At 43.3% G+C, this 27,722-nt stretch overlaps 1 protein-coding gene across 3 annotated transcripts in view; it reads right to left on the bottom strand.

Moving 5' to 3' along the window:
• Positions 1-25,903, bottom strand: part of ANKH (ANKH inorganic pyrophosphate transport regulator) — a 142,443-nt gene extending 116,540 nt beyond the window's left edge. Inside the window, exon 1 of one of the 3 annotated variants that reach the window (XM_061589500.1) lies at positions 25,706-25,903. Coding sequence is in view for 2 of the 3 variants with exons in the window: in XM_061589483.1 (XP_061445467.1) it covers positions 20,801-20,896 (96 nt within the window). In the remaining variant the exon portion in view is untranslated. Of the gene's footprint in view, positions 1-20,329; positions 20,366-20,800; positions 21,708-25,705 lie in introns of those variants that run through there. The other 2 variants (XM_061589483.1, XM_061589491.1) reach the window with 2 other exon arrangements.
• Positions 25,904-27,722: the final 1,819 nt, after the last annotated feature.

Raw genomic sequence — 27,722 nt, 5'->3', positions numbered from 1 at the left:
ATAGGAAAGGGTGTGAGACAGGGGTGTATTTTATCACCCTATTTGTTCAATATATATGCAGAACGTATCATACAGAAAGCGGGATTGGACCAAGATGAAGGAGGTGTGTAAATTGGAGGGAGAAATATCAATAATTTAAGATATGCAGACAATACCATACTACTAGCAGAAACCAGTAATGATTTGAAACGAATGCTAATGAAAGTTAAAGAGGAAAGCACAAAAGCAGAACTACAGCTGAACATCAAGAAGACTAAAGTAATGACAACAGAACATTTATATAACTTTAAAGTTTACAATGAGGACATTGAACTTGTCAAGGATTATCAATATCTTGGCACAGTCATTAACCAAAATGGAGACAATAGTCAAGACAATAGTCAAGAAATCAGAAGAAGGCTAGGACTGGGGAGGGTAGTTCGTGGAGAACTAGAAAAGGTCCTCAGATACAAAGATGTATCACTGAACACTAAAGTCAGGATCATTCAGACCATGGTATTTCCGATCTCTATGTATGGATGTGAAAGTTAGACAGTGAAAAAAGCTGAAAAGAGAAAAGTAAACTCATTTGAAACGTGGTGTTGGAGGAGAGCTTTGCAGATACCATGGACTGCAAAAAAGACAAATAATTGGGTGTTAGAACAAATTAAACCAGAACTGTCACTAGAAGCTAAAATGATTAAACTGAGGTTATCATCCTTTGGACACATCATGAGAAGACCTGATTCACTAGAAAAGACAATAATGCTGGGAAAAACAGAAGGGAGCAGAAAAAGAGGAAGGCCAAACAAGAGATGGATTGATTCCATAAAGGAAGCCACAGACCTGAACTTACAAGATCTGAACAGGGTGGTTCATGACAGATGCTATGGAAGGTCACTGATTCATAGGGTCTCCATAAGTCATAATCAACTTGAAGGGACATAACAACAACATATCAGTCGACCTGTAAACTGCCCAGAGAGCTTCGGCTATGCGGCGGTATATAAATGTAATAAATGTATATAAATGTAATAAATAAATAAATACCTCCCTGTCATAGATCACCATTAAAGGTTTGAATAAAACAGGTCCCAAGTGACTTCACTAGGTACTCCTGTCCAGCTAGAACAGAGGTGAGGAACTTGGGGTTTTTAAATGTTGAGCAGTTTATAAATTCTAAAATAAATGCAAATAAATCTCTGACCAGCAGCCATGCAAGGGAATGGTGAGAGTTGGAGTCTAACGATATCTGGAAGGCCACAGACTCCCCATTCCTGAGCTAGAAAGTCTACCTTCCATGAAGTCTGTATAAGTTATTCTAGGGCTGTCCCTCAGGGGTGGGAGGACAAAAAGGGGCATGTGCCCGATCACTGTGCTGGTGGGGCAGCTATGCCTGGCACAAACCACCACAGCCAGCAGCCCTGCTGCCATGACACCTCCAATCCACCTGGTGAGGCTCTCGATCTCTGGCTTTCTAGAGCAAGGCAGGGAGAGAGGAGGTGGAGGACCTCATTGGCACTGCACTGCTATTGCAGTGGCAAAAGAAAAAATGCAGGCTGGAGGGGGAAAGGGGCATGGAGAGGCCACCATCACTAAAGCAGCAGCAAAACAGTTTGAAAACAGCAGGGGTAAGACAGTCCAAGCATATAAAATCAGTCCTGGCATGACTGCACTTGCTACAGTGAAGTTTCCTGCTTCATTCAAAGTGCTGGCTTTGACCTATAAAGCTTTATGCAGCTCAGGACCCCAATACTTCAAGTACCACCTTTCCCCACATACAATCACCATCTGTGTGCCTCTTCCGAGGGAGGTGCGGAGGGTGGCAACATGAGAGGCCTTTTCAGTAATGGCTCCCTGCTCTCCCCAGGGAGACATGCCTGGTGCCATCATTATCCGTTTTTAGGTGCCAGGTAAAAACATTTCTATTCACTCAGGATTTGGGCCTTATTCTGGAGAGTATAAGACATATTTGTGGCCTCTTTTTTGCTCATCTTTTTAGTGGGGTGGGTTGAGGTAGCCCTCCCCTTGGATTCTTGCATTGAGCAGAGGGTTGGACTTGAGGGCCTTATAGGCCCCTTCCAACTCTACTATTCTATGATCCCCTTTTATATATATTATAGGCGTGCTTTTTAGGCTTTTATTTTATTTTGGTTTCTATACTTGGTTTTAATGTTTGTTTCACTTTGTTTCGCAAACAATATTAACAACAGAAAGTTGGGTGAGAGGAAGAGGGCTGCCACCACCACCATCACTATGAAGAGGAAGGATGGCAGAGGTACGGCCCACACAGTGTGATTTGCCCTAGGCCCTGCATTCCCCTACAGCATCCTGAATTCTTCTCATTATTCAATTTCTCACCCATCTTACAGTGTATCACTGATACTAATTTTTTCTCCTTTGAAGAATAATTTCTCATGCGGCACTGCATAGAATGCTTTGCTAAAATCCAAACAGACCACATCTACTGCACTTCCTTGGTCCCGAAATCCAGTTAATTTCCTCAGACAATCCCATCGTTTGGTCTTTTGGATAACAAAAAGACCCAGCAGTGAGCCAAACAGCATTACTGAAAAAAATAAATAAATAAAAAGTCCTTTACATAAAAAACTTTTGTAGGCCAGGTTCAGTAGCAGTGACAAAGCAAACATTGAAACCTGTCTTTGATACACCAGTTAGCACGTGATCCTGAATAGATAAGCCAGCATGTGATACCTGATTCAAGGGCACTATTCTTTGTTTGTATATCTCCTTTTACATCGTATTCTTGAAAATAAAGCCTTTCCCTATTAATGTTTGGCCATTCTCATCACCCCTTGCAGTTTTTTAGGAGCTCCCCCGCCTTCTACCCCCACTCATTGTTTCCACAAACTCTTAACAGAAGTCCATTTGTTTACCACATCCAGCATCAGCAGTAAGGGCAGTCCAGCTCAAGGAAAGAGCCGGCCTCTTCAGCTCTGCGTGAGAGAACAGTCGGCAGCTCTGAGAACTAAGCCAGGTACTAGAGGGCCTTTTTCCATTATAACATCAACGTCAGTTTTATATAGTTCCCACTTAAACAAGAATAAAACTTTTCAGAATTGTGTTGGGTTTCAAATGCAAAACATAAATTTCCCCACTATTTGGGGCCTGCACAAACTGGCAAATTGAAGCCCACAACTCATATTTCTGGCCCACTGTTTGTTTGCAGGCAAGAAAAAAATGATGGATGATGAAGGTAGATCATCATGTAGGGCTGACGGACTGTATTCAGGTGGGCAGGCCACAAGTTGTGCAAGACTTCACAGTAACACTAGGTTATCAAGGTTTGTTTTGGATTGTCTTCTTGACTGATTACACTTCAATGAACAATGCACCACAATTCTAGGTTTTCTTTGTATACATCTACTCTACTGTAAATATACAGCCAATTAAATTTTATTACGTTTACCAATTACCAATACATTTTCTTTTTTACTGTTTGTCTCTTTGCCCCCCCCCATTTTCTATCTATATTCATTTATATGTTCTTATATACTACTTCTCTTTTTCTTTAATCTGCTCATTCTCTATAAAATTTATTGTGCGATTGGAATTTGAGCTGTTCACTGTGCTGCTGAAATGTACTCTGAACCCTGATTATAAATTCATGCCTGTCTCTACAAGCAAACAATGCTGAACTGACAGGTCAGTCTTGCCCCTCCTTGCTTGCTCACCTGCCTGGCTGCTACTATTGCTGCCTCATCTGGCTTTACAAAGTGTCCTGCACCCAGATGTCAGGAACAGAAGTGTCGCAATCACCTGACAGCTTAGTTGAAGTGCCATAGTTCAGTGATAGAGCATCAGGTCCCTGGTTCAATCCCAGACATCTCCAGGTAAGACTCCCCACCTGAAAATTTGGAGAGCCACTGCCACTCAGTGTAGACCAGGGGTGGGGAAACTTTTTGGCTCCAGGGCACCTGTTAAAATCCCTTGCACTTAGAGAGCCTACCCTGTGCTGATCTTTTCAGTCTTGGATCAGTGTGGGACAGCCATTCCAATCAAATCTTTAAAGTGTGTGTGTGGGGGGGGGAGAGAAACTGCTTCAAAAACTTCTGCAAAACAAGCACTTGTTTTTTCATCGCTGTGCAACAAGGCAGTCCCTGCAGACCCGGTGCTAGAAGATGTCCAGGTTGGACACTGGCCGAGGGCCCCTGGTGCTAAGAGGAGCTCCTGCTGCTGGGTGCGTGTAGCGCTCTTCGATCCATACTAGCATTGGGTCGCAGAGCATGCGCCCCACAACCTGATGCAGGGACACACACCCAGCTGCTGGGACGGGTGGGCTACGCAACTTCCTGAGGTGCTTCAGCAGTGCATCAGCATGCTGCATGTACATGCTTGCCATAAGGACATAAGAAGAGCCTGCTGGATCAGGCCAGTGGCCCATCTAGTCCAGCATCCTGTTCTCACAGTGGCCAACCAGGTGCCTGGGGGAAGCTGGGGCCTTGACGCTTTGTCAGCTGGGGCTCCCTCTAGCTCGTGGAGCAGGCTCCCTTGCTAGGGTGCTCTGACTTTATATGTGTGGCTGGTTCCTCCCAGTTACTGCTGCCAACCAATGATGTGTTACTTGAGGCTGATGGCTCAACTATCAGCTGGGGCTTAACTCTTTAGGATTATCTCAGGCTTCCTTCCTTTGAAGGCAGGAAGGCAGGCTTCCTTCCTGAGCGAGGGGCCGGGCTGTTTAAGCTTTTGGCTGCTTTTAATCTAAGCAAGGGGCTGCGACTTCCAGGCAAGTCTTCTTTGTTTGTTGTTTTCCCACCTAGAACAGCCTGACCTTTCTTTAACCTAGGGAAACGGAGCTTGTGGTTGTGTTTCAGGAAAGCTAAAGCTGCCCTTTTTAGCAAGGACTGAGCTGACTCTCTCCCTGTATGTATTGGTGGAGTTTCCTTTTTCCCCTTCTCTCCGACTGGAATTTAGCCTTGTTTACAGTGTCCCCTGAAGCTTTCCTGCTAGGGTGGTGTTGAAAACTAGCTTTCTATAGGCTTCCTTCTCCTAGGATCTGTCTCCTAAGATAGAGGCTCTTTCAGGATTTGGCTCCTAGCTCAGGGTGACCTTAGGCTGCCCTTATTACTTATTGCTCTGAGCTGTTTTAATTTGATTAAATAATGGAATAAATGGGAGCTACTTACCCTCTTTTCGCTCTGCTGCTTAACTCGCCTTGACGCTTTGTCAGCTGGGGCCTTGACGCTTCGTCAGCTGGGGCTCCCTCTAGCTCGTGGAGCAGGCTCATCCAAGAAGGCACAGTGCACTAATCCACTGACACGGCAGGGCCTATAAATCCCTGGAAGTGTGTCAGTGCCACTGCTGTGAGGGGCACCTGCAGTCTGGCGCAGACCCTGAGCCCCTGTCAGAGCTGGAAGGGACTGCTCTGTTGAGCAATGATGAATGAAAAAAATCAGGTCTGCTTGCTCTCACTGCATGCACAGCAAAAGCAAACAATACCTTATCTTCTGAGGACTCCTGTATGTTGCAGAGCATCATAGGGCGTATCTAGGGCACCCAAAAGATTCCACATGTGGTAGGAAAAGGCACAGAAGTCAAGGCTTTCTATAGAGCCACCAACTGCATATCAGGGCTGTGTGTGAACCCAACCTTCGACTCCTTCCACTTAATGAATTAGGATTCATTAAGTATTATGAGCACCAGTGTGGTTCGGTCATTAAGAGTGACGGACTAGAGGTCCTTGCAGATAAAGCAAGTAATAAATAAAAATAAAATATTAAGTTCACAAGCCAGACGGAAGAACGAACTATGGATTTCCAGCTATGATCCCAGTCTTGCTATTCACAGATGCCCAGAATATTCTTGGTTGTATTTTCCCTACAACTAGTAAATATATCAAGAGATGGGGAAAAGAATCTGTTTAAGCCTTGAGCATTTGAAGATTTAGCCTATACATTGTCTTTCATTTCCTCATCCTTCTTCAGTTATACCGAGCAGAGGTCAAAAGATGAAGTTGCTTTCAAAGTCAGTACAAAAATTTCAAGGGATGGTTTAGTATAATTAGATAACCTTAATGTAGGTGGAACTAGATGATCTTCTTAGAAAAGCTCCAGCAATAAAATCTCATGTGAATTACTAACCTAGATAAAGTTTGTAACCATACAGATGTTACAGATTACAACCAAGATCCAAAGACCTGTTTAGGTTCATGCAAGAGGCTTGCACTAGTCCAGCAGCATTTGACCTTTATTGTTTTCGAAGCTCTCACTCATGTTCAATGTCACTTACTCCCCTATTCCCACCAATTTAAATTAAAGCATGGTGGTGACAACCACTACAGTTTCCAGGCATTTAGGCTGGCCAGCCTAGTAAGAATTAAACTAGAATGGGAAGGGAAATTGATGAGACACATATGTGATAGCCTGACAACCATACAAGTATCACTTTGCTTCCTGCTAATCTGGAAGCAAGACAGAAAATTGTGTGATTGCCCAGAAACCATCAACATGATTCCCCCTCCCTCTTTCCCTGCTTAACCCCTCGCAAGAGAAGCCAGCATGAAGGTGGCTGGCAACAAAATGATTGCCTCTGCCCTACAGTGGAGGAGGGCAGGGAGGAGGAAAGGAGCTTCATTTCTGCCCTCTCCCCCTCCCCCCCCCCCACTTCTACTTGCCCTTCTGAGAGCCAGCTGCCTGTCTTCCAGGAGATAGAACCTATCTTCAGTACATCAGTGGCCAATCCCTACCCTACAGAACAAAACCAATGACTACAAGTTATCTGATCTTTCTGGACCTTCTAATATTTCAACTCTAACAGCAAATCTGCACGTCAAACTTAAACTCATTTCAGATCTTTTAGCTGTTGCAGTTCCCAACTAACGAGCCTTGAGAATTGTTGTTTCATGGAAGATATAGGGGACAAAAAATTCCCAGAACCGCTGCAAAACTAGGATTCTCAACTTTCATTTGGAGAAGTCATAATAGTTTCATACCTGTTTAAACTTTGTAGTGTAAATTATGCACTAAAATTGGGACAGGCTATGCTGCAATATCTTCATTTCCCCCCACCTTTTATTTTTATTGCCTCAATTTGCAATGCCTGCCCCACAAAACCAAATTGTAGTAGGCATTTGCTAGAACACACTAATATCTATTGCCATATATTGAGGAGTTTATTTGTCCAGAAATGCATAAAAAAGCTGCAAATGTTAACCAAGTTAAGTTGCTGGTAGAGCCCTCCCTCCAGAAGGACCTCCTGCCATCTAGAGAGAGCTTGTTTGTAAAATAAACATCTTCATAGGTCTCTGCAACCTTACCTTAATGATTTTTTAGAGCATGTTACAATGCTGGAACTGAGCCTAACCTGTAGACCATTGACAATATCTCACAAACTTCTTAAAAAAAAAAAAAAGACTGCAAATATAGAAAAAGTCGTCATGCTTTAGTGGCTGGAAATAAAAGGTCTGAAATAAAATGAGAGGTTGCAAACTCAGTGTTTATAAAGAATACCTATGCAGGTCTCATTGGTTCTCTTAAAGGACACACTTCCCATGGTGGGAAAGAAGTGTTTCCATGCAATGTGTTATGCAAGAGAAATCCTCACGTCTTCAACCTAATTTCTCTCACTGAGCACCTAAAAAGCTACTGGTATGTGTACATCAGGAGGCTATGTTGACAATGCTAATATGCAACTGCTAAAAAAAACATTACCTTTTATTCTGGGGCAGCACTTAAAGGATATTCTTCAGCCCATTTTGCAAACTCCAATGTAAGGATGAACTAGCATATTAAGCAATAAATGCACACTTGTTTCTCATTTGTTGTGCACAGCCGTGTTATCCTCTTTCATGGCTGAACTTTTTTGTGGCAATACTTCATTTTGCAAGCACTCAAAATATATTAGTTCTGTATCAGAAGAAAATGAGACATGTTCCTCAAATGTCATGTTCAATGCTGTGTGGGTCATTACACACACAAGTCACATATTGGATATAGTTATTGCAATTAGTAAACAGTAGAGCGCTCTATTCTGCCTGTATATGTCTTCTATTTTTCTGGTCAGGTTTTGTTAAAGATGTCTCTGGAAGTTATGCACTCACTATACTGCAGGGATGGGGAACTTTTGGATGCTAGTGAACTATAAGTCCCATCAGCCCCAGCAAGCATGGCCAATGATCAGGGATTATGGGAGTTGTAGTTCAGCAATATCTGGAGAGCTAAAGGTTCCTCACTCTGCTACACTGTATACCTCTGGTGCAGTAGCACTCATCTAGAGGTTTTAAAAGTGTCAAAAGAGCAACAAGGCTATACACATACAAATAAAGTTTGTGCTTTTTAAAAAGTGTGCACTCCCGTGCTAGAATGCAGGACTAGATAGTGAGCCTTTATAAAGGCAGAGGAGGAAAACTGCACCAGAGCAATCACAGCAGCACTACGCTTCCCTCAATTGGTGGCAAGCAGATTAAGATATAACAATCTTGTAGCAATGCAAAGCAGGACTCTACAACTTGTAGCCCACCCAGTCCCAAAGGCAGCACAACTGCTTGACAACCCTCCTGGTTTATGCAGCCTTAAACTAGCAACTGGCATCTACTGGGTGGTCTGTGTATAGGTGAGTGTGTCACTAACTGTGCAGGCCTGATATAAAGCTCTGCAAGGCCCCAAGATTATATTTTAAATTTAGCTAGTGCCACTGCCTGCCTTCTAATGCCCTCAATACCTTTGCCCATTAAATACCAACATTCTAGCTTGCTTCTTTTTTATCAACATCATGAAAGCTTTATCAATACAGTGTTACAAATGAGGTTTCTCCCCAACTAAATGTAAGTCACTGGAAATGTTCTTTCAGCCCTAAAACAAATCTATCCCTTGTCATTTTACTTGCATTTCTGCCAATTGTTTATTTTTTAATTGGCAGGGATTCAGACAAATATAAATAACAGAGGGGGTTGGTCTCAATAGCCTTGGTTCGGTTGCTGAAAGGAAGGTTAAAAGATCAAAGGCTCCAAAACTGTTGAAAAACATGTTATGCTAAATATGATGTTACAGATTAAGAAATCATCTGGATAGGAGGCTAAGTGCATTGGGACTTCAGATGCAAAAAGAAGCACAGCCGGCCGTGTCTACAAAAGTAACAGATGCTTTCTCCCTAGTGGCTCCCTTATCAATAAGATCTTGGCTTGGCAGCAGCTGAAATTATGAAGCAAGCAAATAACTGAATTAGATAGGACACACGCACAGAGAGAGAGAGAGAGAGAGAGAGAGAGAGAGAGAGAGAGAGAGAGAGAGAGAGACTGTCTCATTCACCTCAGTTATTTCCTTGCTCCATAATTTCATTTTGCAAGGCTGGGAAGCATTTCTACTCTGGCCACAGGTCCTCCATGGCCAGAATGAAATGTTTCTCAGACAGCTTCAGCTCTTTGGACTCTGCCTGCCCCTTCCTCTCTGCAAATTGGCATTACAATGGAAGATTTGCAATACAGAAATGGTGGGAAGAGAACAAGGGGTGTCCTATTCCTTCAAGATCACCTCCCAACTGCTTTTCACCTAACTGAGGTTTCAGGAAACACTGGTGCGGATCCTTTACTAGGGGGAAAGTGGGCCATGAAGAGCAACACCAGAAAAGTGGCCAGCAAAAAAAGGTTAAGTATTCCTCCTCCTGCCTACTTCACATTGTTCCTCCCTGCTTTGCAAAGAAGCAGCAGTGGGGGTTTAAAGAGAAGAACTAGTTGAATGGCATGTAGCTTCAGCCATAAATAGCTTACGTTTGTAAATATGGATCTCAGATATCTGTGCCAAGTTTCTTCTTATTCACCTTGGTTGGGTGCCTGCTCCATAGTCCCAGCTACTGCCAGCATCATATTGATACGGAAAAAATATGCAGTCCTAACCTGTGGAACAAGCCTTTTTTTAAAATCCTGACAATGTGAAAATATTAAATTGTCTGGCAGTGGATTCAGGACAGATAAAAGGAAGTACTTCATACAACACATGATTATTTTACAGAATTCACTGCCATAAGTTGTATTGATAACCACTAGCTCAGATGTCTTTAGAAAGGGAATTAGGCAAATTCTTGGAAAACAGACGTATCAGTGGCTACTGGACATGATGATGGCTAATACAGAATCTTCAGGTTCAGCGGCAGTATTCTACCAAGTAACAGGTGCTGGAGAACAACCAGGCAGGAGAGGGATATTGCCTTCATCATGCCCTGCATGTGGACCAGAAGCACCTTGATGGTTACTGTGGTGGAAAATGGCCCTTTGGTCTGATTCAGCAGTGCTATTCTTATGCAACAACCCATCTATGCAAACAAATCCATACTGAGACAGCATGTCTAAACAGACCCTTCAGCTGCACTATTACAGGGCAGGTTGGGGAATGCTTGGCAAAATGTTTTCAGTAATCCCAGCCATCCTCTTGCATACAACACTTTAACTCCACTTTATGATGGGGAAAGCAAACCACAACACACATATTGCCCATGTCAAGCCCCTGAACTAATCCAGTCAATGTACTGTCAAAAAAAGAAGTAAAATGAAGGAATTTCCAAGGAGGAAACCATCAGGAAGTGTCCCCCACATTGTGAAATATACAAATCTCAGTCTTCCACATTGCTACACTAACAAAAAAGTGATGAGGAGGAGACAGACTACTACAGTAATATGACATGCAATTACCCCAAGACTATTGTGATTGATGTCATAATAGTAACAATCATTGTAAGATGCCATAGTGACATCACATAAAGCTGTCATATAGTCCAGGAACTAGTGAAGATGGAGACAACTCAAATATGTGCCATCCTGAAGATATTTGACTTCCGTAGAGCCTAATTTGTGTGGTGGCAACCCCGGCACTATTACTGTTGCAGTGACACTAGGACTGGAAGGCAGCACAGCAAGGAGGACTGTTAGTCCTGCAAACTTCTCTGTGAACCAGCACAACTAGACAAAGATAAGGGTGTCAATGTCCTGCAGAAATATTCCACAAGATAATACCATTCTTTATAACGTACACCATTAAATAGTATAATTCCGTAGGGCATTGTGAATGACTGAAGTAGGGACAGTGTTTCCCTGTATTTCTGGTAGCATACTATACTAGCAACGGTAGGCAAAACACTTGTTTTATTTATAGCAATTCCTGTGTATCTCCAAGGTAGACATCTTGAGGGCAGAACTAGTGTTAAGAAGAAAAACAAAGGCTCCCAGCTTAGTGTTTCCCTCAGCATGCAAATACAGGAAAGAAATGATGGGCAAATAGGCGGGTAGTGAACCACCCACTAATTCTTGTTGTATTTCAGAAGACACAAATGTGAGAAAAGCACTGCTGGATCAGACTGGAGGTCATTCTGGATCAACCAGATGCTTCTGGGAAGCTTATACATCGAGTGTGAAGGCAACAACTCTCTTCTATTTGCCTCCAGTGTCTGGTATTCAAAGGAATACTGCCCTTGAACATGGAGGTTCCTTTTAGCCATCATGGATAACAGGTGATGATAGACCAACCCTCTATGAATTTGTCTAATCCTTTCTTTAAAGCCATTTAAACCAACTGTGCATGCACACACACACACCTGATGACACAATGTCCACCTCCATATTTATGGGCAAGGCACAAATTTATCCATGTCGCAGACTGGTTCAGGGAAATCATGTTCTGCAGGTGTTTAAGCACAGCTCCCATCATCCCCGACAATTGCCTATGCTGGCTGAGGATGATGGGACTTGTCATCCAACAACATCTGTACAGCTTGGAATATTGTTACAGCTGAAAACAGAACAACCATCAAGTTAGAGTTCACAGAAGAAGGGGCTACTCTAAAAGTTTATGATTAGGAGTCAAACTAGCATGACCTAACTGTAGTTCTGCCCTTGAGTCCAGAGTGGTTTTTTTCTCAGTAATTGCCAGAACAGTTGCCCTGATCTGGACCACAGCATGGTGGGTAGGCAGCTTTAACCCTTTGCTTCCCGCTGCAGTCCCAGTCCAAATCACCCCCCCCGCCTCAATGTTTCAATGGGATATTTTCTTGCAGTGTAAATTATAGGTGTAGGGGTCTGATCTGAAGCAGGGGGGCAAAGGGTTAAAGCACCATGCCCCCCATACTACAGGATCCAGAGCAAGGGTCCTATACTAGCAATCCATGGAAAAGAACACTCTGTGTTCAGTGCGAGAACTACCATGCTATTACAGGCATAACTGGTTGGCCAAGAAAGCACAACCAACTGCCCATGAGGAGGCAGCAATGGCATTCCTAGAAAAGGAAAGACAGTACCTAATCCAGAAAAATGTGATGAAATATTAACTCAACAAGAACTGGGCTGACTTCTAATGTCCATCGTAAGTAGTTCAGCTCAGTTTACATGACAAACAGCTATCTCTTTTTCTATCCATGGCCTAATTTAGATTGTTCCCTCCACACACATACACACACACACCCCTCCATGTTATCAGAAGACACAGCAACAGAATGTAACACTACAAGAGGCCAAAGGAAATGTAATCTAGTGACCTAGTTGCACATTAACAAAAAGGCCCATTTCACTATTTCAAAGGATAAGATGACAAGATCCTCATAACTCCTCAGAGGATTGCATTGAGAAGCTGCAAAGTTCATTACCTTATTCCAAGTGACAAAGAAACATCTCTAAGAAAGCCACAGGAAATGTTAAAAATATCAATAAGGCTCTGTAAGTGACTTTAATTGCAACAAAACAAAACATCATTGCTGCTGGCAGCAACTTCGATTTACAAAAGGGCTAGAGCAGCGCTTCCCAGACAGCTGAGGCACACAGAGTTAAAACCTGGATGCACATCTCAAATTCCAAAATATGTACTTTCAGAAAGTGCAAAAAATAACTACCTTCAGAGGAGTCAACTCCCCTGTGCCTCTAATGAGTAAATGATCTGGGCATGCCTCTTGCTTAAAAGGAGGAAAGTCCAGAACATTGACTCACACACAGAGAGAACAGTCTTCTCTATGTCTATGCACAGGAAGCAACAGAATGATCTAACTATATAGGTGAGGCCCTGCTGATGTTGGGTGCTGCCTGGTTGGTGCTGACCTGTGACAGGCCCTTCTCAACAGTAGTTCCCCATTTGTAGATTGTTCTTCCTGGTGAGATGCACCTGTCTGCCTTATTATTAACATTAATACAACAATAACACGATAATAACAAAAAAAGCTGTTTGTAAGGTGCCAGAGCAAGGAATCATGGAAGGATGAAAAGGCATCTTCCCTGTGTGAGGATACTACTGGTTCACAGGAGTCTTACTGTATTGTAAGAAAAAAACAGCTCTTACAAGAGCTCATATTTGGGCATTATTAGCTCAGAGGAGTATTTTGGGTGTGTGTGTTAAATTATGACACTATTAAGCCACTCCTAATTCATGATATAAAATTCAAGTTAATGCTTTGTCACCATAACACATTATAATTCTGATCACCACCTTGTGTAATATACAATGCAGATTAACATGTCCAATTACACCTGCATCCTATAAATCTACTGAGGAAAGGGGCACTAAAATATTTCCTCCCATAAACATGAGGAGGGGGAGGGGAAGCAAAGTGAACATGCATAAAAGCTTTCTTGGTGAAGGTTTCTTAATAAAAATCATAGTGATAACAACATTCAAACCTAGAATAAGAACCAGAAAAATGTATTTTGCTTTTATTCTTGTGTTTTGCCTAAATGTTTGCAAGGGTGTTTCTGCTATAGCAGTGGTTCCCAACCTTTATGAGCATGGGACCCCCTTTATAAGCTGAAAAAAAATTGTGACCCCCTCCCCCCAGGGAGGCAGACTGGCTGCCAGGAAGGAAGGGGGAAAGCAGCCTTTCTTTGCAGGCTTGCTTCTTTTTGCTTCACAAAAAGCTCTCTCCTATCATTCTAAGTAAGGGTGTTGCCAGTAGCAGCAGTGCAAGGAGACGGAAATCAGTGATAGTAATCCCCTCTTCTTCCTGGTAGCTCCACCCTCAGCCTCCTTTGGCATCTGCCATGTATTTTATAAGCAGATGCCTGCCCTTAGTGCGCCTGAAAGATGCTCTGGAGCTTCAGCAAAAGGTCTCCCCTCTCATTTGGAGCAAGGGGGAGGTGTCATCTGGAAAGCAGACAGTGTAGAAGGAGTGAAGACTTTTTTAAAAAAATTAATAAATAATTCATTTCTTTACTGTTCACGGCCCCCTCTGGATTACTTCACGGCCCCCCTGGGGGTCCTGGCCCCAAGGTTGGGAACCACTGCGCTATAGGACATCCCTCAGACCAGATATACTGTGTGGCTGAAGGGAGGAACTTTCCTTATCCTAGGCCACCAGTATCAAATGGGTCAGCAAGCCCCATCAAATAAAAAGCTTTCTATTTCACCTGCTCCACTCCACTCTTATACATTTTCTGCGAGATACACACACCTGTCAAGGTACACACTTGTACCAACACACACACACACAGGCTGCAATTCTGCTCATACTTGCCTAACTCCCAATTAACTCAGTGGGACTTACTTGTGAGTTAACATGCCTACAATTGTACCACACATCATACTCTTGAGCAGTGCTTCCCAAACCTTTTTCCCACATGGACCACTTGAAAATGCTGAGGGTCTTGGCAGACCAGTTTATTATTTTTCTGCCTACTGTAGCAATTGTAATGTGCAGTGCTAGATATCTTTAGTTGTATTTGTATGGCTTCTTTTATTTCTTATATTGTGTTTCATTGTATTACAATTTGAATTCCATAGAATTCAGATTATAAGTGTTCTTCACAGACATACCACAGACCACCTGAATGAAGCCCACAGCCCACTGGTCGTCCATGGACCACAGTTTGGGAACCCCTGCACTTGAGGCATAAAGCCCTGTTCTGTGAAGGGATGGAATTAACGAGAAGTCAAACAGTATCCGGATTTGCCCCACAGGAAATCCAGCTCTAAACTGATCTAGCCCACACAGAGATATGGCACGGCCTGGATCATAAGAAGAATCTGGCCAAATAAATAGGGCCTCTTGTGACAGTTGCCAAATAAATAGGGCCTTGAGCCAGGAGAAAACCCAGACCAGCAAAAAAAAAAAAATCACTACATAGAACATTCATTTAAAAACCTACCATGTTGCCATGGAGCTGTGCATTGCTATTTAGAGTAAATCTGCAAGAGACTGTCCTTAGCAGAATCATAAGCCACAAACAGACCAATAGGACAGGCAGAGAAATGTGAATACCTACAAAAAAAGCCCCCCCCCTTTTTCTGGGACTTCACATCTCCAGGCAGGCACAACAGTTTGATATATTTTCACTTACTTTGTCCTGGCAGCTAGCTGAGCCAACAATCAATCGCTTTCCAAATCCCTTGTCTTTGCTTTTCTTGGTGGCTGCTCCATCTCTCCCATCTTTTTAAAGATATTCTGTCAAATTCTCCAACTCCCATTCCTGTCTGTGTCTGCCTCTTCACTTCAGATGATTCAGAATAAGTGAAAAATTAACCAAGCAAGTTGTCTTACCAAAACATTTAACTGCCTTCCACTGCAACTAAACCATCAATATTTCTGTGAAGACTTCACATTCTTCGGTGTTCAGTTATGAGCCATATACTAATATTCGAGCTACTGCTGGATTCATTCCACCATGCCTTCTTGAGAACTATTCCAAACTGGCACAACCCAAATGGAAGAGAGCCATTTTAAAGTTTTAAAAAAACAAAAACCCACAAAATTTATTTTCAGGTTTCTTTTTACACTGAAAGGTTTATAAGCTTCAACTTTTTCCTCACAATGATCTTCAGTGTTTTGATTGGTTGTTATATTGTGATGTCATAGCTACACTGCACTGATGAAACTCCCTCACATACACACACAATACACCAAGGTATGCTTTCTGTAACAATAGATATAAAACAGTTAAGGTGGTTTCTTTTTAATCATCATCTGGTGGGAAAAAGGATAGGAAAGTTTTCATGTGAACAGATAGCCTTTATCATCCAAAGTGAAAATGTAAGTTCAGTTACATGCTAAGGTAAAATGCTTTCATAGCCTAATCCTAACAATGTTTCTTTAGAAGCAAGTTCCAAATTATGTTAATAACTTATTTCTAAGTGACCATTCTTAGGATTGCAGCCTTAATAAATTTAAATAGAAAAGTCATTAGTTAATATTTTCAGTGGATATATACTAAAATGTAACAGATGCTAATTCTTTTTAATTCTGCTAATTTCATAATAGTTTTCTGTCTCATAAACTGTCATCTGTAATGTCTAAATAAAACATAATTGCGAAACAATGGCAGGAGCTAAAACTGATGTGCCTTTGCCTCCTCACCTACTTCTTCATTTGTCATTTTCTATCTTGAAATATCTTATCTCCAGTCCTTCCCCATCCATCCTGTCCCCTGCTCAGCAGAACCCATCTGAGTTATTTATTTACAAGGCCAGTGACAACACCTGACATTCTTGGGCAGCTAGCCGGGTCCTGGAATTCTGACACCTGTCCTGGGGGTCCTCACACTGGTATGAGCCACCATTTTAGGTTTCCCACAATGCTGTGGAGGGTCTAACATAGTGCCATTATATCTGCCTTGAGGACCTCTTGCATAGGAGGGGATCCAACAGTGAGCACCATGCCGGGGTGTGTGTGTGAAGCTGGTCCTGTTTGTTCCGAACAGGTCTAAACCCTAAAACCAACTAAATAATTAGACCTCAGATTTCTAAACATATAACCAATACTGAGCCTACATATACACAACTCAGGGTTGTTGTTTTTCAATTAGTCGCATACTGCCAGCCTTTGGCAGTACAAAAATGTATGTATGTATACACACAAAAAAATTGTGATTAATAATTAACAATGTGTTTTGTTAATTATAATTATGTGTATATATTTTTAGATGATTAACAGAATCCTTATAGAGATCCAGAGCAAGCTTGGGTGAACTTCTGTTTCTTGTTTTCAAAACTCTCTCTCTATTTATCTCTATATATAATGGTAGGTAATGAAAACTGTGCAACAATTAACATATACAAGCTTTTGGGCACCTAAAAATGTATATGAAAAAATGTACTTCTGTAACTAGCTTTGCATGCATTGCTTTACTTTTAAGCATATTTACCTTTATTACATTTGTGTGTGGGGGGGTCAAACATTGTTCAATCTTGCCAACAGAAAAGTGAGGTTTGCATGTGTTGCACACACGACCAGCTGGCTGTCTTAAGTGTGAGAAGCCATACATATAAACCTTATATTGTTTATTGAAAACATTACTATTGCTCCATTCCCTTCCACCCCAGCCCATGATTCCTACTTTGATACAATTCATACATAGTGCCCTGCAGCCAATGCCACAACATCCTCCTCATCCTCCTCCCCTCCCCGGACACTCAAGATCAATTAACATAAATTAGTTACACATCAACACCCTATAACTACCATATTATAACCACCAGTTCAATTTTCAATGCATCCTTCAAAAGTAAAGCACAGGTTCTCGCCTATGGGCTGCAATCTTATAACCACTTACCTAGGAGTAAGACCCATTGAACTCAATGGAACTTGCTTCCAAGTATGTCTATGTAGGATTGTACTGTGAGATAATAAAGCCAGAAGGGCAGTAGCTGGAGCACAATATGGAGCACAAGGTTGTGTTCTTGTGTGTATGTGTGGCTCCCTCATTCTGTTCCGGATGGGGTGGCATTCCCCTGGAAGGACCAGGTTCATAACTTGGGGGTACTCCTCAATCCATTTTCACTGGAGGCTCAGGTGGCCTCAGTGGCTAAGAGTGCCTATTTCCAGCTACAGCTGGTTTGCCAGCCACGCCTTCTTTTGGACAGAGATGACTTGGCCACAGTACTCCATGCTCTGTTAACTTTCAAACTGGTTTACAGCAATGTAGTCTATGTGGGGCTGTCCTTGAATACAACTCAGAAACTTCAACTGGTCCAATATGCAGCACTCAGGTTACTAGCTGGGGTGGCTTTTAGAACTCATATAACCCCTGTGCTAAAACTGCTGCATTGGTTGCCAGTTTGTTTCTGGGCCCAATACAGGGTGCTCCTGTTAGTTTGTAAAGCCCTAAACAACTTAGGCCCCAAATATCTCAGAGACCATCTCCTTCCCTACAGACCTTCTCCAGTGTTAAGATCAGCACCGGAGGCCTTCTTGGCAGTTCCACCACTCTCAGAAGTTCGGTGGATGGTGGCCCAGGAGAGGGCTTTCTCTGTGGCAGTCTCTAAATTGTGGAATCCCCTCTCTACAGAGATGTGTCTGGCACCTTCACTATACAATAATACAGTGTTCAGCAAATGCTAAAGACAACCTCTTTACCCTGGCCTCTGGCACTTGAAATGTATGTTTTCAGGACTCACCCTACTCCTGCGAATGTAATGTATTGTGTGTTTTAATGGTTTTTATACTGGTTTTTAAATTTCTATGACCTGACCTGGGACCTAATAGTGAAGAGCAGGGCAATAAAATATAAATATAAATAATATCAGTATTGTTTAAGAGAAGGGAAGACAGGAAGTACAAGTACTATCACACCTGGAACAGCCATGCATATGTTCTTTTAATTCTTTTTCTATTCACTTTCTTGAATAGACCAGCAGTCATACATGAGCAACCCAGGAGCTGCATCAACCACTGTTTGGCCACCTTTGTTATCTAGCATTTGCTAATCACTTACACAAAATTTTCTGCAGCCCAAGAAGTACCTACACACAGATGTACAAATGCACAGGCCCCATCTGCACTATATATTTAAAGTGGTATTATACCACTTTAAATAGTGATGGCTTCCCCCAAAGAATCCTGGGATCTGTAGCTAAGAGTTGTCAGGAGACCCAAATTCCCCTCACACAGTTACAACTCCCAGAGTTGTAGAAGAAGGATTGACTGAGAACAGTAGCTGTGAGGGGAATAAGGGTCACCTAACAATGCTCAGCACCCTTACAAACTACAGTTCCCATGATTCTTTAGGGGAAGCCATGCCTATTTAAAGTGGTATAATACTGTTTTAAATGTACTGCGCAGATGGAACCACTGATTAGTGATGCTGCCCTCTTCAATTTAGCAGTAATACATGCAAAGGGGGGGGAAGCACTGTACAGCTCATCAACACAGCTGTATCAAAAGCTGAATAATGCAAATAGCTGTAAATGAACACGCTGACATGAATAAGGGCCATTTCACAAACTGCACAACAACAATCCAGGGTTTGCCACAGACTTAACACTTAGTAAGGAACCACAGACAAATTCCATCAGGATGCAAGTGTTGTAACATTCGTACTTTACACTGTTGGGCATATACTTAAAAATTAATAGCACACCTAGAAACCCCTATAGTTTATGAAGCCTCTCTGAGAGGTTCGTCTGACGGGATACGAACACTGAGAACACAGAGGCCTCCCTGCTCTCCCACTGCAATTATTTCTTTGACCCAGCAAAGGGTGTTCATGCCTGTACCCTGTGCAGGAACCAAGCAAGCAGGCACATACAGCCAAAGCGTGCACAATGGTTTACTGCAGAATATCAGTTCAGCCTACCAAAAAACATTTGCCTATTAAATATCGTCTTGCCACTAAAAAAATAACAGGCATGGCCAATATTAAAAACATGGTTAAAACAGCAGGTTTTTAAAGTCTATTCTCTCAACACCAACATTTACACAAATCAGAACAAGCAAGGCCTCACTCCAAAGGGGAAACACCCAACAGCACAATCGCTTCCCTGCCTCCAAATGCACTCTCTTTGAACACTATTACACAGCATCTTCAGTCATCCAAGGACAGCTTAATCAAAGCAGCAAGAGCTGCAGGGACTGACACCTTCTCACCACCACTGCCTCATTGAGAGCTAAAAGGGTTATAGCTTCACCTGCGTTTCTGTGGAGGGAGGATGAGGAGAGAGAGAAAGAACATGAGTAGAGAAAAAGAGTATGGGTGCTTGCAGAAAGTTTAGAGCCTTTCCTATTTACCACAACAGTGACAAAGTCAGCTGCCAAGGAACTGGAGGAAAAGGGAGGAATCAACAGAAGGGGAGATCTAACCCTATATGCATGCTTATTTGGGAGCAAGCTCTCCTTGACCACAAGTGGGACTCACTTCTGAGTAAAATACACAGGCTTGAGCTGTGAGTAACTGTATTTCTTTTAAAGATTTTTACAAAACAATGTTAAACACCCATAATCACCACCTCCACACTGAGAATTCTTGAGGTCTAACAATGATGCATCCACCCAGATACCCAGACTCAGCCCAGCTGTCCTATTAAATGTATATATGTGTAAACATCACTTAATGGAATTCCAAATTATGTAATTCTTCTGCAAGCAGATTTTCTGGCCTTCGCTGCATCCCCTGTAACATTACTGCTGCATAAGAGTCTTTTGAATAAAAAGCACATACACTCAACAGCAGCAAAACCATAGAAAGGAGCCCCCTCCTCCAAGACGCAGTAAAAAGAATGGCTGTTTTGCATTTCGAATTAACTGGTCTGAATCAGCTTTCAAGTAGGTCTGCTGCGTCTCCGTGTGTTTTATTTCTCGCCGGTTGCATTCCACCCTCGCCCCCGGGATCCCTACATTCTGTCCCCAGCGTCTCGTATCTGCCTGTCTCTGCTCTTTGCATGTTCTGAAAAAAGCAAGCCGGCTTGCTTTTGACATTCAAATGTCCAGCTTGCGCTTTATTACTATCCGTCAGTGATTCTGGGCTCCCCAGGAAAAGGAGTGCGTTTTGTCATCACTCAGCATTAAGGAGCCTAAAAATAGACTGGCAAAGCACCACCGTAGCAACCTTGCAGGCTATTTGCATCGCTCAGCGATGGCTTCATTTCCCCAGGACATAAATGTGCCGAAAAGGCTGCGGGTGGCTTCTTACCTGTTCCCCGAAGTCGATGGCTATATTGGTGATGCCCAAAGGGACCAAGAAGCGGATCAAGGGCCAGTAGTTAGTGAGCGCCGGAAATTTCACCATAGTCCCAGCTGTGCGGTGACCCCAAACACATCTGCCGCAGCGGGGAGGCTGCAAGGTGGGAAGGCGGAGAAGACGAAGGAAGCAAAAACGAAGCGCCTCTTTAAAAGCGAGTCTTCTGGCTTTGTCGGGAAAGGAAGTGATGATGCATCAAGCAGAGGCAACGACGGCAACTAATAGCAGCAGCAGCAGCAGCTCCTCCTGTGTCTGTCTCCCTTCTGGTCTGGTGCGTTGGGTGTTTGCGCTGCTCCCTTTAGCAAGAAATCCAAAAGACCAAGTCCGTCCCTGTCGTCGCCGCTGCCCTCCTCCCACACAATAGTGATCTGCCGCTGGTGGTGGAAAAAAAAGAAGGCGGGAGGCCGGCACCACCACCATCGCCAGAAATTTCTATGGGCACTTTTTCCATTATCAGAATCCTGAGGACAAAACACACACGCAGGCGCCCTGCCTTGGCTTAGTTTAGGCTAGCCGGCAGCAGGAAGATGATGGAAGGGGGGGGAGGGCAATAAAAACAAACCACACATCGCCGGCATGGAGATCAGACAGGATCTGCCCGGCTGTCTCTCCACCTCCTCTTCTTCCTCCGCCTCTTCTTTCCCCGGGTGTGGGGGCAGAGAGAGAAGCGGCAGAGTTTGCCGGTGGTGGAGGGAGGAAAGTAAACCAGTCTGGAGATGAGGCCGTTAAAACCGCGACTCAACCCAGCTTTTTTTTTTTTTTAATATTATGTTGGCTGCTCCTCTGCCTGGGCTCGACAAGCACGTGGCCTTCTTTGACACAGGCTCGTTTCTGTTCTCTCCCTCCGCTGGAGAGGAAGAGAGGAAAGGGAAAGGGAGGCGCTGTTCTTTTCTTTTGCTGCTCCTCCTCACGCCAGATCCTGGGCACAGCAGCAACCCCCTAGCTGCAGGTTGCCTGCCCACTGCAGGCGATGTGCGCAGGCCAAACGGTGCTACAAAGGCGCGCAAGAACATAAAAGCGACTCCTCGCGCCCAGCCTTTGTGTTATCGACCGCAGCCAGCCACATATATCGCGGGAAGCTTATAAGGAGGCCCCCAAAAGCAACAGCCCTTCTCTCTTGGTTTCGTTCTCACTATCTGGCCTGCAGAGTTATAACCGCCTCTGTACATGGAGGTTCCGTTTAGTTATCACAGCCGATGGCCATGATGAGGCAGACCTCGCTTCTAGGACAGGGCTTCCCAAACTGTGGTTTACGGACCGCCTGTGGTCAGTGACCTTCATTCACATGGTCCGCGGTGGGTCTGTGAAGAACAGCAGGAGCAGCCCAAAATATTACTATATTTTTATTGTATTTTATATTGTATGATTGTCATGATACATTATTGTATTTTATATTGTATCTGTGGGCTTCAAATTGTAACACAATAATATACAATATAAGAAATAAACTAGTACAGTGCATTATAATTGCTACAACAGACAGAAAAATCATGAAGCAGTCTGCCAAGACCCTCAGCAATTTTCAAATGGTGGTGGTGGTGGGGAGTTTGGAAACTACTGTTGTAGGAATTTGTCCATTATAACTTAAAAGAGACCCTCCACGGCGCAGAGTGGTAAGCAGCAGTAACGCAGCCGAAGCTCTGCTCACAGCCGGAGTTCGATTCCAACGAAAGGAGGAAGTCGAATCTCCGGTAAAAGGGGCCGAGGTCCACTCAGCCTTCCATCCATCCGTGGTCGGTAAAATGAGTACCCAGCATATGCTGGGGGGTAAAGAAATGCCAGGGAAGTAACTGGCAATCCCACCCCATATATACTGTCTACCTTGTACAATCGCAAGATGTCACCCTAAGAGTCGGAAACGACTCGCACTGTAAGTGCAGGGACACCTTTACCTTTATAACTTAAAGCAAAGCAAGTTAGGGTGCAATCAGCTTGGTATATGGCCGGGCTAAAGGGCTTCAAGAGGAGAAAGGAAGTCAGCACTGCCGGGGAATTCTGCCACCACCTGTGCGCAGCGGGGACTCAGGCAGCTCTGCCAAGATGAGCCAGTGGAAGGCCTGGAAAAGAGGCATTCCGTGGGTGTGTTGGGTGGAACTGAGAGGAGGGCAACTTCTGCCACATCCTGAGCCTGTTCAGCACAGTTCTGTGGCCCTCCATCCTGGCAGCCACTATGCTGGCAAAAGGGGTGGTGGAAGGAAACATGCATTTTGTTTCCTTCCACCGTGCCCTGCTGGCACAGCCAGGATCCTCCCCTCCCAACAGTGCCTGAACAGAGGCTGGATGTGGCAGCCCCTTCCACTGGCTCTGCTGCCACCAGCCCCCTACGAGTTGAATTCTGCCCCTGGTGGCCATCACCACATTTTGATGGTCCCAGGCTATGGTCTGAAGGCACATAAGGCCAGGGGTCAGATGTGGTCAGTGCCTGGATGGGAGACCACCTGGGAACCATTTGTAAGCCGCCTTGGGTTTCAATCATGAAAAGAAAGACAGGGTAGAAATATAATAAAATAAATAAATAATCTTATAGTAAAGAAAGGCCCTATTCCAAGTACTGAGACTTTTAAAAAAACTATTTGCATATATGTAAAAAGCTTTTGGGTCTCAAGGTCCCTGAGGAACATGCTGCCCAACTAATCACACACTTGAGGGTGCTTTGTTAAATTTTGAAAATCATTGTCAAAAGAAATATATGTTTTTAATAATACCAGCTATGCACAGTTAATTTTAAGTATATATATGTGTACATATATAGCTGACACTTATCCCCATCCTGGAGTTTCTCTTGAATTTTGTTAAAGGAGGATAGAAAGTGGAAGGGCGGTTTTAAAATTTAATCTTGTTGCAGGCATTGGAAATAGAAGTATGAAAAGCATTGTGATTATTTTTTAGAGAGGAATTTCTCTTTTTTGCTATGAGCACAGCAGGCATTTGGTGAGCAGAGCTAAGATATAATGGATGTATTTTAATCTAGTATATTGTAATACTTTAATTTCCACCACCACCCCCAAATATATTTCTCAGTCTGCAGACACACTAGCTGCTTTACAACCAGCCAGACTGTTTTCTCTGGCTTTGGTTTAAAACGCATTTGCCCATGGCTAGACACATCTCCCTTCCCCAGTGGTCTTTTAGGACTGCGCACAGCAAAGCATTATTAGACCAATCACTGTCTCTGCCCAAACCAGACACACCTCAGAGAGGAAACGATCTACCAGTTTTGGTTTCAACTTCAAGCTGATTTCACAGAGAAATGCACTGGAGCTGCATTTCCCCAGGATTTGGAGCAAAAAGGAGCGGAGTTTGACTAGCATTGTGTGTCTTTGGCTTCAGAAAGCAGAGTTGGAGATGCATTGAAGCCAGCACAAGCAGAAGTGTGTCTCTAAGATTTTGGGATACTGCCAGGGCTACATGAGCTACATGTCAGCCCCAGAATCCAGATCAACAATATTTAAAGTAAGGGATTCATACACAGAATGCTTCTCGTACTAGTGAGAAATCACATCTAGCAGTGTATTCCTTGACATGTGTCTACTCAGAAATATGCCCCACTGAGTTCTATGGGACTAACTTCAGGTAAGTGTATATAGGATTGCAGCCTAACAGCACAATCCTGGGTACACTTACATAACAGTATATACCACTGAACACATAGGATCACCAATGACTAAACATACATAGGATTGCAGCACATGCTTCAAGATTAGGGAGAAGAACTCCAAGTTATTAAGAGGGCAGACATCCAGGTTTATCCTCTAGAAATTAAATAGCTGATATTACTGGAGATACATTTAAATAAGTAAAGCTGTAAATCCAGCACCCAGTTTACTCAAATTATTTCAGGGGGCCTAAATACAAACTGGTACAGAATTCTGGTGATTCTTAGAATTCTGTTGATTCTTTAAATCCTAGCGATTCTACAGCATTTTCCATCTTAGGCAGATTTAGAGGTTAGGAACCACTGAGAAATCATGCATGCCTCTGCACTGCCCCCTCACTGTGGGGAGAAAGCAACCATCTGATCTAGATTTCAGTGTGTTTACTTGACACAGTATCACCTTGTCCCTCCCTCCATGGGAATAATGGAGTTTGGCTTTGTTTTTTTAATAGTATCAGAGAAACACCACATTAGGGTGGCCAAGTGAAAAAGAGGGTGGAGCTGTAATACTTGTGCAGAAGAGGGGGTTTCAGCAGGTGTAGCTTGCTGAAATTCCCTCTTCTACACAACTATTAAAGGTGCAGGAGTCCTGTCCTCTTCCAACTGGCCACCTATATCACATTCACACAAACATGATACAGCATGGATTAGACATAACTTTCTCCCTATTGTTAGGTGTTAGCATTACCACGCTGAATTTTGTCCCAGATAAAGATGAATGCATACAGATAAACCTAATTTTAGCACAGAGCTTACTATGGAAGGGCTTGCACTGCATTTTGAGTATCATCTTCTGTATCAAACCCAGGGAAACCTGATTCTTCTGGTTTTCAGCAAAAGCTGGATTTGCACAGTACAAATTGGTCAGACGTTATGTCAGTCACAGTGCAGTTTTCAAAATGAAAAAAAGCATTTTAAAACTTTTTTTTTAAAAGGGCAACATGCAAGGCACTTGAAACACACACACACGCACACAACAAGACAGCCCCCAGCCCCCTGAGTGGAAGCAGGGGCAGAAGACACAGTGACGGATCCCAATGCTGTACAGGTGCTGTCATAGGAGAAACAGATCTAGGGGTGGCTCTACCACTAGGCAGAGTGGGGCAGCACGAGGCAGCCTCCCAGCCATTCCTTCTGAACCCTCCACCCTTCCATTTCTAGTCTCCTGAATGACGCTTGCTGGGATGGGATGGCAAACTTACCTAGTTGCCTTCACCCATAGCATCACAGATAGCATTGTCAGGGAAGGCCTGACTGAAGAAGCAGGCAATAATGCAACCAACCCAGACCACAAACTCCAACAGGCATTGCACAGGCACAGGCATTGCTTGGTTCATGTAATATGCTCTGGTGCTGCTGCTGTAGTGCAGCATTTATTGAACAGGCAAGGTTTTGGGGGCAGCACTGTGTGTGCCATTTGGCCTGTCCTGTGTCCCCTAAACTAGCCCACTGCTAACAGGTGTGGTGGAGCAGTGGCAGCTGAAGCAAGATTCAACTGCCACGCCCTCCACCACAGCTGAGAGCAGCTGATTAGTTGCTGCTGCTGTTATTAACTTCTGTCCTACCCTTCCTCCAAAAAGGAGCCCAGGAAGTAAACAATGAGTGATAAAACAATAAAAAACACTTTAAAAACATCTTTTAAAAACATCCAAATGAAACCACACACAAAATCCCAATACAGATGCAGTGTGGGATTAAGGTATCTAGTTAAAAGGTTTGTTGCAAGAGGAAGGTGCCAAAAAGACAACATACCCACAAAACTAAAGGCCCAATTCCTTTATTGTGCAGAACAGGCTTCCTGATAAGGTTGTATCTGCAGGAAGCCGTCACCTACAGAGCACAGTGAGTACATAAGGGGTGAGACAATTTTCAGGTATCCTGAGTATGAGCTTTATACACCAAAACCAGCACCTTGAACGTAGCTGGTAGCTAACTGGCAGCCAGTGTAATTCTTTCAAGCAGTGCTGCTGCAGCAAGGTAACATGTTGGCGATCTGCACCAATCATAGTTGAAGTGACACTGGTGAAGGGCCCTCATCAGAGTTTAAGTAAAAATCAAATGTCAATCTGGGTGGCTTCTATATGTGTGGGAAGCGTCATCGTGTCTTTCACCTTGGAGAGCAAGATGTCTTGGGCCAGAGGGGTAAACAGATTTCACTTCAAGACAGAAAAAAAAAGTTTTTGTTTGAAGGTCCATCAGTATATGCACCCTAAACTCTGAACAAACCATTTGAAGGAATATCTGTATGCAGTCTAAACTCTGAACAAATCCTTAAATGGGTAATGTGTAGGGTTGTCAGGTGTTCAGTTTTAGGCCAGAGACTCCGGTTTTGGGGGTCCTCTCCAGGTCTCCAGGTGACTCACCTTAATCTCCAGACTCTTAACTTCCATTAAAAAAAAAAATTAGTTTCAGATAGTCTGGTTCAAAAGATATAAACCAAAATGTCAGCTGCTCCTCCACCTCAACTTCTGTTACTACTTGCTGCTCTAATCCCTGCCCTTTCACGTTTTTAGCCAATAAGTGAAGTCAGGGTTGTGACTGACAAGATTTGTTGACCTCAGGCAATAGTTTCCTTTTCCTGTTTGTCTCACATCAGGAATTCAGTAAATATATAGCTTTCAGCAGCATAAAGAGTACTTTGTCTGTACAGGACTGGGACTTGCTTCTGAATAAACATGCATAGGATTGCACTACAACAGAAGATCACAGCACGATCTTGGTAGGCATAAAAGTGACATGCAGGTTTTTTTTAATTACTTGCAAACATGGCATGTTATACATTTTATCTTTCAAATAATTTTTGAACAGAGGTTTTTAAAAGTGTACATGCTGCAGTGTTATACTTTTCTAATTAGGGAGTCAAACAAGTTTAAATTTCACTGGAAGAGGGCAGTTTATTTGTCTTATTCACAACCTGTTTTGAAAACCTTCCTAATATGAAGCTTTTCTGGGAGTAAAGCTGCAATGCTAATTCCATATACCTGGGAACTGAAAAATGAAATGGACTGCCTTCAAGTTGATTCCGACTTATGGGTGACCCTATGAATAGGGTTTTCATGGTAAGCGATATTCAGAGGGGGTTTACCATTACCTCCCTCTGAGACTAAGAGGCAGTGACTGGCCCAAGGTCACCCAGTGAGCTTCACGGCTGTGTGGGGATTCAAACCCTGGTTTCCCAGGTCGTAGTCCAATACCTTAACCGCTACACCACACTAACCC

This window comes from Rhineura floridana, chromosome 1 (assembly GCF_030035675.1).
Source record: "Rhineura floridana isolate rRhiFlo1 chromosome 1, rRhiFlo1.hap2, whole genome shotgun sequence".
In the NCBI taxonomy this organism is placed as follows: Eukaryota; Metazoa; Chordata; class Lepidosauria; order Squamata; family Rhineuridae; genus Rhineura; species Rhineura floridana.
This window is presented reverse-complemented; position numbering and strand designations above follow the sequence as displayed.